General features: G+C 43.2%; 1 protein-coding gene across 3 annotated transcripts in view; it reads right to left on the bottom strand.

Moving 5' to 3' along the window:
* Nucleotides 1–2,039: 2,039 nt before the first annotated feature.
* Nucleotides 2,040–11,989, bottom strand: part of LOC124553671 (ankyrin-3-like) — a 37,144-nt gene continuing 27,194 nt past the window's right edge. For 2 of the 3 annotated variants that reach the window (XM_047127553.1, XM_047127554.1), the window contains 2 exons: nt 9,585–9,725; nt 2,040–2,600 (listed from right to left, as the gene is read on the bottom strand). In XM_047127553.1, the coding sequence (XP_046983509.1) occupies nt 2,099–2,600; nt 9,585–9,725 (643 nt within the window). In that variant the 3' untranslated portion in view covers nt 2,040–2,098. The remainder of the gene's footprint in view (nt 2,601–9,584; nt 9,726–11,989) is intronic. The other variant, XM_047127555.1, reaches the window with a different exon arrangement.

Raw genomic sequence — 11,989 nt, 5'->3', positions numbered from 1 at the left:
GCCAAGATGGCGTAGAATTGCAAAATGTAAACATACCCACAACACCAGTACCTGAACAATCACCAGCCAGAATTACCAGCAACTACAATAACAACATAAATACGATCGAAAATGCCACGAGCCTATCATCTAGTTTTGCAGACGAGGGTTTTCTGAGACACCAAAAATATCCTACATTTACTACCGAAGGTAAAAGAATGAATCCCATAGTATTTATTAGTGCTTTTCGTCATGTATTTCCACGCAACTGGACGGAAGCACAGAAAATCAGATTTGGTTCAAATGGCTCTGAGCACTATGGGACTTAACATATGAGGTAATCTGTCCTTTTGAACTTAGAACTACTTAAACCTAACTAACCTATCACACACATCCATGCCCGAGGCAGGATTCGAACCTGCGACCGTAGCAGTCGCGCGGTTCCGGACTGAAGCGCCTAGAATCGCTCTGCCACCGCGGCCGGCAAAATCAGATTTGTCGTGGGATATACGCAAGACGACGTGCTCTTATGGGCAACTGAAGTGGCCGAACGTTGCAGCACTTTATACCCAATTTGAACGACATTTCCTCGACAAATACTGGCCTCAGGCAGTGCAAGAATGCTCAGACGCGAGGTTTTCAATCCTGCGCCATTCAATTGCAAAAACGGTAGTCTCCGTGTATACTTTGAAAAATACCTGAACACGACACACTACTGGACGAACCCAATATCACAGGTAGACGTGTCAAAAATTTTGAAAAGTCGGTTACCATCGCACATTACAGAAAAATTAATCACAACGCCAGAGCACCACACTGAATATTTTGTTATCAGTGCTCGACTCTATCGACTTAATCTATGAGGAAAGACCTGTACCCCATAGAGCAACAGAAAAGCAGGCACAACGACAACGTAGTTAAGTAAATCAGTCTGTAAACACACAGCAAGGATGATACACACAACACACAACAGCAAAATGATGTGTACACGATTGGCCGAGCAATAGTTGAGCAGCTCGAGCAGTGAGGGCTTTGTCGGCAGTGGTGCCTGTCTTGACAGAGATGCTGCATTGTGAGCTGGACGGCGGTCCCTGCAGGCGCTGCGGTGCCAATACACTGAGGGAAATGCGCTAAAGATCGTGGGAAATGTGCAAAGTGGGAAAATTTGCTGTTGCGCTCTGTAAGTTGAGAGTGAAGGTGCATGCTCATGGCAGATGTGGTCATGGCAGCATTACAGCCACATGCGAGTGGAATTATTTGAGGTGATTCTTCAATTCTCTTTGATTAAATGTGAACTGATAATATAATTACAGATGAGAGGTCCATATGGTGTGAATGTTGCTACCAATTGCACCATATGTACCACAATCGCAAAAGTAAATTCAGTCCAAGATTGGACAGCTTGTATGACAGTAGTCTGGGTACAGTGCAATTTACAGTAGTTTAACATGGCACCTTACATGTATGTACCAACTAGCTTTCAGTAATAACATAATGTACACGACTGGCCTGAACAGCTTACGAAGATGCAGCCTATGGCATTATTGACAACCAGTGATATTTTGCCAATTATGTCTTGAAAATGATTGGTTGTTCACCTGCCCGAATATCGAAGGTTTCTGGGGACATCACCTGGCTGCATTCCTGTGAGTTGTTTGAATATTTTATACACTGGCCGGCCGGAGTGGCCGAGCGGTTCTAGGCGCTACAGTCTGGAACAGCCCGCCTGCTATGTTCGCGGGTTCGAATCCTGCCTCGGGCATGGATGTGTGTGATGTCCTTAGGTTAGTTAGGTTTAAGTAGTTCTAAGTTCTAGGGGACTGATGAACTCAGCTGTTAAGTCCCATAGTGCTCAGAGCCATTTGAACCATTTTTTTTATACACTGGGAGAAACTGAAGTCTGCGATGGAGAACTGATGTTAATGAAGGGAGCGTTCTTCATTTGTTCATGAGCTTTGTAAAGATTGTTTACTGATATCTTCCACTACCACTCTAGATGTGGTGCTACTGGAGAACCTCAGTGAACTACACAATGATCGGTACAAACAACAACTGCAGAATTACTTTTTGGTATTCTTTATTTTAAAAACAATTCCTTTACTCCACATTTGGAGGACTGCTACCTTGGTGACAGCATCTGCATCACCTCCTGCCGATTCCGTCTCACAGCGATGTCCAGCGGCGTAAGGTCACTGGCATCTGTAGCCTCCCTGTCAGCACCTGCCACCAGAAGTGCAAACGCCGCCTCTGCCCGGCCCCACGACGCCGCACAGTGCAGCGGTGTCTGGGAGTGGATATCTGCGGCGTTAGGATCGACGGAGTACATCGTGGAGTCCGTAAACAGCTGCACCACAGCTGCGTGGCCACTGCATGCAGCCAGGTGCAGAACAGTGCTCTCCTGCCTGGTCCTCGCTCCCACCTCGGCCCCAGCCTCCAACAGCAGCCTCGCCGCCTCCACATGCCCCCTGTCAGCTGTCCAGTGCAGGGCAGTCCAGCTCTCCCAGGCCTCATCCCTCGCTCCCACGTCGGCTCCCGCTGCCAGCAGGGCCCTCAGGTCCGCCGTTGCCCCCACCATAGCTGCCTTTATCAGCAGCCTGTCCTTGTCCTGCTTAGAAAAGTTCCTGCACAAAACATCCAGACACATACACTGTAACATTTCATCAGAATTTCTAAAATCGTTGAGGGAAGTGGCAACAAAACGACTATTCACGTTGGTGTGTAGAATGTATTATGAATCTGGCGACATACAATCTGACTTTCGGAAAACATCATCCACAGTATTCCGAAGACGGCAAGAGCTGAGAAGTGCGAAAATTGTCGCACAATCAGCTTAACAGCTCATGCATCCAAGTTGCTGACAAGAATAATATACAGAAGAATGGAAAAGAAAACTGAGATTGCGATAGATGACTATCAGTTTGGCTTTAGGAAAGGTAAAGGCACGAGAGAGGCAATTTTGACATTGCGATTAATAATGGAAGCAAGACTAAAGAAAAATCAAGATACGTTTGTAGGATTTGTGGACCTGGAAAAACTGTTTGACAACGTAAAATGGTGCAAGATGTTCGAAATTCTGAGAAAAGTAGGGGTAAGCTATAGGGAGAGAAGGGTCATGTACAGTATGTACAATAGCCAAGAGGTAATAATAAGAGTGTACGACCAAGAAAGATGTGCTCGAATTAAAAAGTGTGTAAGACAAGGATGTAGACTTTGGCCCCTACTGTTCAATCAGTACGCCGAGAAAGCAATGATCGAAATAAAAGAAAGGTTCAGGATTGGAATTAAAATTCAAGGTGAAATGATATCAATGATACGATTCGCTAATGACATTGCTATCCTGAGTGAAAGTGAAGAAGAATTGTATGATCTGATGAATGGAATAATCAGTCAAATGAGTACAGAGTATGGGTTGAGAGTAAATCGATGAAAGACGAAGATAATGAGAAGTAGTAGAAACAAGAACAGCGAGAAACTTAATATCAGGGTCGATGGTCACGAAGTAGGTGAAGTTAAGTAATTCTGCTACCTAGGCAGTAAAATAACGAGTGACAGACGGAGCAAGGAGGACATCAAAAACAGACTATCGGTGGCAAAAAGGGCATTCCTGGCCAAGAGAAGTCTACTAATATCAAATATCGGCCTTAATTTGAGGAAGAAATTTCTGAGAAGGTACGTCGGGAGTACAGCATTGTATGGTAGTGAAACATGGAGTGTGGGAAAGCTGGAACGGAAGAGAATAGAAGCATTTGAGATGTGGTGCTACAGACAAATGTCGAAAATTAGGTGGACTGATAAGGTAAGGAATGAGGAGGTTCTGTGCAGAATCAGAGAGGAAAGAAATATATGGAAAACACTGATAAGAAAAAGAGACATGTGTTAGTAGTGGGGATATAGGGGTATGAAGCCATTTTGTGGGTTCCCTACATAAGGAGTAGGTGTGTACTCTGTGGCAAACCTATTGTTCTCCTTTGATTGACATGTACTTAACCTATCGTTCTGTTAAGTGGTTTTCCATATCACCACACTTAACCTATTGTTCCCCCACCCCTCCCCCCTCTCTGCTGCAGGTACACTTTCAGATGCGAGTTATTGGAATAGGTTTCCCCTCTCACTACTATCAGTTTGATTGACTACTTAATTAAACTGATCAAATAGTTAATGTCTCTGGTGGGACAGTGCCACGCCACCCTGCCATGCCCCCTGGTGGGAAGTTCAAATTCCATCAGGACAATGCAATTCTACTAACCTAAGAAAATGGCGGGAAAAATGGCACCTCCACTAACCTAAGTCATTCGACTGTCACCTCTTCCTAGGAATTGGCGGGAAAAAGACTCAGTTGATCGATCATTTGGAGGGTATTCGATTGTAGTGCATGGGATATTGTTTAAACAATTTAGACACTGTGTGGGATATTGTTTATTTAAACAATTTAGGGGATGCAAGGCATTGTATGCAATATATGGAAATTGGTGGAGAGGAAGGATCTCATAACCGGAAAATCAAGGGTATATTGTTTATTTATAAAAAGAAATCAGTTTGTGGGGGTTGGAATTCTTTTGCTCATCATTTTCTGCTGTCTGGAAACAGGTAGGTCTTGTAAGAAGTAATGACATGGAGTTAACATGATGCTTAACCTTGTGTATGGCACTGTACTCTGCGTGTCTTAACCTAATGTTTGGGTCTTTGTCAGAACTTAATCTATTGTTCTGTGAAGTGGTTTTCCATGTCACCCCCTTTTCCTTAAAGTATTCTACGGCCATTGACACCAAATTAAGTAATTAGTTATGTCCTCCCACCATTTTCTGGTACACTTTTAGAATTTCACATGCTTTTGAATGCCACTTCTGCCGCATTCTTCTTTACCACACACCATCTTAAACTTTTGTACTGCATTTTACATAAAAATTATGCAAACTAACCTAGTGTTATGCACTTAACCTGCAGTTCCACTCCATGTCACCCACTCATGCACTCCCTCCCATTAACTACTGTACCACTAACACCACATTGGTATAAAAAATTTATGCAAATTAATTAAATCGGTATTCTTCACATGTATGGGCTAGATTTTTTTTTAATTCGCAGCATCCTATTTGTTGGTGAAATCGATAGAAAGTAGTTTAAATAAAAGATTGCTAACCAGGAACACACCCCAGCACTCGATGCCCGACGTCGTCGCCGCCCCCACCACAGCCTCCGCCGCCGCTGCAAGCCAACACTGGACGCAAGCCAGCACGAGCCAACGCTCCCACACCGCTGCAGGTGAAAGTTGAGTCTATTTTCGTGCACACAGTTAGAATTCTTCGAGTGTTATACTGACGTCACAGAGCTCCAAGGCGTGCTCACCCAAGTCCCACATGTGATGACGCATCGCTGTGGTATGGTTCAGCGCCGAGAGAGATGCTCCAATGCTTCCCAGAATAACACAGGATGCTTTGTCCCTCGCGATCCTAGCAGAAACTGCGAGCTGTGTCTAGTGTGCACTAATACCCAGTGCGGCTAATGCTCCTCGGAGAAATGTTTGTGCTGCTGTCAATATACATACGTTGAATGTTCACACTGCTAAAAGGCCTGTGCAATCATGTGAAAACACCATTAATTATAAGTGCATTCTTTCTGTTTGGAAAGAAGTCACTGTCTAAGCACACACGGGGGAATTCAGAACAATTACGCAAACAGAATTCGAAGCACTGTCATACAGAAGAGAAAAATGTCCCAAATTTTCTGTATCCTACAGCCACATGTCTGGAGGTGTCGTAATGGCACAGTGGCGTATGAGTGACGGCATCCTCGCCAGAGATGGATGGTCTGCTTCAACTTGTCTTTGAACACTTGCTTTCTCAGAACTTTCAGTACATACCTTACCTCCATTCTTGTTCGAATCAGGTTGTAGACACTGCTATGTCCTGGCACAAAGCATGTCTTGTTAATTAATAGAGCATTATGATTGTGTTTGTACAGATCACCATATTGCACCGACAATTAAGCCCTGCCAAGTGCCCCTACATATCGTCAAGTACAGAAAGACTTTTACTCAATTACACTGCTCTCATACTGAGGACAGAAGCTTGAATATTAGAGCATGAAACCTATCTCTAACCATGTCGATGTAATACACATACAAAATCGCCCCTTTTACATCGTTCGCACATATACCGCGAAGACGGACAGTACCATATACACTCCTCACAGCGCTAGATAATTTTCCCCAGCCGACGATCACAAGTCATCCACCCCTAGCACGCGACCAGTGCACCCTCAGCGAACTGAAGTCGCTCTCAGAACTGTTCTACAAGTTCGGACTCGTTTTCCCTCAGCACAAACACACCACTGTTTCTGGTCCGAACCTGCTTCCTTGCTTGCACGCTTTTCTACACCCATCTCCAGACTCGGGGTTTACAAGAACACATGTATTTTAGCATCGTTTGCCATAATATTATATCATTTTCATGGTACTTCTCGGTATCAAGCACTTGACAACATCATACTGATCGCCAGCGCAACATAATTCCCAAGATATAGACTGGAAATGATTTCTCTACAAACCCGAAACTTTAGCTAGGTGGTGAGTGCTGTAAACCAGTGACTATCTAGAAATTTGTCACATATGTGAAGACGTTTATTCGGCAACTCGGAAAAAAATAGACAAAACTGATATTTCCACTCTTGAATACCGATGTCAGTGATGTAGTTTCCAAATCATCCCTTTAGTTTACAAGGTCAACTAGAGTGTTTCTGATGTCTAGGGAACCAGCAAACATGTCTTCCACATGCTAGATGCACACACCACAATCGATTGCACCTTAACTAAAAATATATTGACTCTTCTCAAATTTTCACATGTTTACGAAAGCTATCCAACACATACTAAGTGTTAGTTCGCTATTCGGCCGTCTAAAGGACAATAGTTAACTCTGCTATATTCCTACAATCCTACAGGCCTTTTCATTCAGACAGCTCCTACAGTTAATGGAAACGTGAATTCTTCCTGCCAGAAGTCACCGGCGCTGCACGCCAAGCAAGCATGGACGGAATGATCCTACGAAATCGTTCACATCTATGTTTCATCGCTATACTTACAATTATATGTTACCATTGCCGTTTGAATTGAATGACATTTGACAATGAGCGAAGTATCAGAAATACACCCTGCTGACAGCTGTGACTCTGGAAATAAAAATATCGGTACCCATTCTTATAACTTGGTATACTCTTCCCTTTGCTATCACAGTACTCCACATCAAATCCACACCTTCCTTATGACTGGACATAGTCCTTTCCTTTGCACATGTCGGAACACAAACACATACTTTATAAGCCTGATGCTCAAGATGAACCTATCACGCATCACCTACTATTACTAAGTATAATACTTCGTCAATAACTGATTGCCTCTGATACGAAATAATACTGACAGAAAATCAACCATGGATGGACATGTCCCCAAGTTTTTCTTGTGAGCGATACCACTGCGTCTTACAAAGATAGGCGTTATCGCCTTACAAACCGCCAGATGTTAAGAAACATACTACTGTATATTACTGTCACAAGCAGTCTTGGTGCTACAGGTGCATACAAGTATCCATGTTAAAAGCTATACTTGCTTTACAAATTGAGGTACGACATTACCAATGAATCATATGGTTTTTCCAGACAAATATCAAGACGGTGATCATAGGAGTGTATATTATCAGACCGGCAGTCCGGTTACACGTAACCCACGATGCAACCTCGTCATAAAATCGCTCAATTCTGAAAGTGATTCGGCTAAGGAACGTGGTATGAAACTGGTATTTGCGAATCCCTCATGCATTCTGTCTCGATCCCGTGTCAGAGGTTCGGTGATGTATCCACTGGGCTATAGGTGATGAGTGTTTGAGAAGGATCACAAACAGTAGAAGATGGTGTGCTGATTGAGGTTGTAAGAAAATGTACACTAACTTTCAGATCTCTAATGCTACGCTATCCGCTAGAAATGCTGTCTGGGATTTGGAATCAAGTCTCTCCATTCAACCACATACCCGCATTCGATCATACGGAGAAGTCATTTAATGATTACAACCACTACTCCCGTCTCTCGAAACGAGTCACCTTTCTCGAACCTGTCTGCTACAGTAAAATTACAACCTGGTTTTAGTCAGTCTCTACACATCTTGCAACTGCTCCCATTTATACAGCTTCACGCATATGATCATCCCAATTTAAGTAAGAACTGAGCAGAAGTCGGAGAAAGCCATATCAACCACCTTCTGCAACCCATGTAGAAGCAGAGCGATCTTAGTTAGTGCAACAGGACCGTGTTTTGACCATACAGTGGAAATGCGTGCATTGTGGTACATCTCCAAACGAGATACACATACTACACTATGAAGCAGAACTCCGTGCTGACAATGTGCAATGAATGGCGTCCTCCAAAACACTTACGCATCCACCAGCGCTGCGCTCTTTTGGCGCAGATGCCAGCAATACCGTCTGTCCCATTTTACAGAGCCAGCAGTTCATGTTCTGTGAACTGTGGTGGGCGCTTAAGCCTTTAGTACACAGTGATAGTTTCACTGTCCTTCTGCATCTTTCCATTATGCTCATGTCAGTAGCGCATGAGCATTCGACGAGCTTCTCCATTTTTGGCATACTCGTTCACAGGCTCTGCATAATAACAATCTGCCCTTTGTCAAAGTCGTTGATCTCAATGGATTTCCCCATTTGTAGTCCGCATCTTTGCTAGGATGACCCTCTGTCCTTGTCTGCTCCACTCACATACTTTTGTTACCACTTCACATGCCAACAACGCCACCATGTGGAATCCAACGTCACGGTGGGCAGTAGTCACGATGTTTTGGCATATCAGTGTATTATCACCATGTCTACATACTCTTTCTCAACATAAATTCTGCTCTCTAAGCTGATTTTCTTACTACTTTTACCAATAAACCTTTGCTTCAATTCATTTTCCTAATTCATTTTATTTTCTGCTATGACTCTCATTTCCTCATCCTCCTCCTCTGACTGTTTCCGCATGGTGTTTTTCAGTTTTAGATAGCCTGTTGTGGTTTTCAGTCATCACTGCTTACGTATGTGGCAATAAACTCCTTTCATCACACACTCGAAACAAGCCATATCCTCACATCTGTGCTGAATATTCACTTCCTTTACATATGACTTCGATTTCTGCATACTCTTCCTTCACTATTTCTTTCTGAGAACCATGATGCACTTACACCCACAACTTTTCATTCACATAACGTCTAAGGTCCGCTGAATGGAAGTGAACAAGACTCTTCTTCCTCACCCATTTCCTTCAGGACTAACGTGTAAGATACATTACAATCATAGAAAGTAAACTGCAGTTGAGTGGTTCTGAACTGCAGATTGATCTCACTAAGAATCCAGAGAAAGATGCTGCATCTGTCATATGGACAGAATCTCAAACTTCAGCTATCACGCCATCATAACTCAAAAATGATTTTTCTCACAGTTGTAACCTCTGCTTTACCCAAAATTTCAAAAACAGGAAAACACCTTTATCTGTTCTTCGACACATGGTTATCACCTCAGTAAGTGGTACTATGAGTGTGGAAAACGTGCACATGTGTGACACAACTCACCGCATGTGAGAGATGGTGGCATCATCAGGTGGAGGAGTGTGGTGGTTAGCCGTAGGCAGTGCAGCCACATAAGGAGTCTGGCCACCGTCATTGTGGGGCTGAGAGCCAGTGGTGGGTCTGCCCCCTGGAGTGGCTGCCGTGCTGCACAGAGAGAGACACTGTGTGGGCGAGTGTACTCACATGGGAGCCCAGGGTCTCGTACTACAGGCAGTGCTGGTGAGGGATTGTCCATGACGACAATAGAACACACCTTATTGCTAAGATCTGTTAGTTACTTTACATATTGCTTCTTCTGAATTCCGCATAGCAGCCGCTTATCATATCACACAATACACTGTTCCACATTAAACACAAATTATAGGTATATACAAATAAAAGTGGCCGAGAGAACAAAGTTACCAGGTGCAGAGAAACACAGCAGAGGAAAGGAAATACAGTACCAACCTGACTATAGCAGATGTTGGAAGTGACCACCATTAATCTCTTGGTACTTTTGGGCCTTGGTCAGCAAATTGCTGAAGGCGGATAGAAGATGGACTGCTGGAATTGCTGCAGTCTCATCAAAAATATTCTGCTGCAGTTCTTGAAGACTATGGCAGTTGTTTTGATACACCTTAGACTTGAGGGCTCCCCTCACAAAGTAAACACACACTGACAAATCAGTCGACCAAGTAGGCCAGCTAGGGACACAAGCAGCCTGACCTTCGCTAACACCTCTGTCAGGTGTGAAGATTGTGTAAATGTACTCCAGCGTTTGGCCAGCTGTATGGGCAGTTGTTTCTGTTGGAAGTAACTGTAGATCTTTTCCTCTTCTGTTAATGCTGTCTCAAATGGTTTCAAAATGTTGTCAACGTAACAAGTGGAAATCAGTGTCTGATGAAAGAAGATGGGATCAGTAATGCAGTGTGCAAACACTACTGCCCAGAACTTGTGCTTCTCTCAGTTGTGATAGCCACTCAGGTGAAAAAATGCTTCATCAGAAATAAAGAACTGATACACGACCAAGCCATTTACTGTTATATCAGCGAACACCCATTCACCAAACTGGAGGCGTTGAGATGCATCTCCTGCTTTTAATGCATGAACAACAGACACTCAGTAGGGACATATCTGCAGATCCTGTATGATGGCATTTTTGGACTAAGCGTGGCATGGCACTCTTGGCTGGCAGTCTGACACGGTTAAACTTCTCAGCAAACAACTGATCACGTAGTATCCATTACCTTGTTGTCATGTAGTACGTTCTATCGTGTCCACTCATCTGGGCCACTTTTATTTGATCCTTCCTGTACAATCGTCAATAATTATGCTGGAGTGACATAAGTAGTACTGGAGAGGACTGTTTCAATGCATGACATCAAAAACCACATAAATTAGAATGGCAATATCCTTTGAATGTACTTAATGTGGTACTATCATTATGACTCAGTACTTAAAGTATCTGTAGCTCGTATGTTAGGGACAGGGCTGTAGAAGGTACAGACAGTAAGCATAGACAGTAGGCACATGGACAACAGCTTTCCAACTGAGCAGGAGAAGAAATTCAGACAAAAATGCGGCTCAGAAAGTTGAGTTCGATTTTGTGACATACTACAACTTCCTGAAGATGGGAAGCAGCCTTTTCAGTAGTTTCAGGGGCAACAGTCTGGATGACTGACTGATCTGGCCTTGTAACATTAACCAAAATGGCCTTGCTGTGCTGGTACTGCGAACGGCTGAAACCAAGGGGAAACTACAGCCGTAATTTTTCCCGAGGGCATGCAGCTTTAGTGTATGGTTAAATGATGATGCCGTCCTCTTGGATAAAATATTCGGAAGGTAAAATAGTCGCCCATTCGGATCTTCAGAAGGGGTCATTATCAGATGAAAGAAAACTGGCATTTTATGGATCGGAGTGTGGAATGTCAGATTCCTTAATCGGGTAGGTAGGTTAGAAAATTTAAAAAGGGAAATGGATACGTTAAAGTCAGATATAGTGGGAATTAGTGAAGTTTGGTGGCAGGAGAAACAAGACCTTTTGCCAGGTGAATACAAGGTTATAAATACAAAATCAAATACAGGTAATGCAGGAGTAGGTTTAATAATGAATAAAAAAGAAGGAATGTGGGTAATGTACTATGAACATCATAGTGAATGCGTTTTGTAGCCGAGATAGACATGAAGCCTACACCTACCACAGTAGTAAAAATTTATATGCCAACTAGCTCCGCAGATAATGAAGAGATTGAAGTAATACATGATAAGATAAAAAAATTATACAAAAAGTGAAGTAAGACGAAAATTTAATAGTCATGGGTGACTGAAATTCGATAGTAGGAAAAGGAAGAGAAGGAAAAGTAGTAGGTGAATATAGAATGAGGGCAAGCAACGAAAGAGGAAGCTGCCTGGTAGAATTTTGCACAGAG

This window comes from Schistocerca americana, chromosome 11, assembly GCF_021461395.2.
Source record: "Schistocerca americana isolate TAMUIC-IGC-003095 chromosome 11, iqSchAmer2.1, whole genome shotgun sequence".
Classification (NCBI taxonomy): domain Eukaryota; kingdom Metazoa; phylum Arthropoda; class Insecta; order Orthoptera; family Acrididae; genus Schistocerca; species Schistocerca americana.
This window is presented reverse-complemented; position numbering and strand designations above follow the sequence as displayed.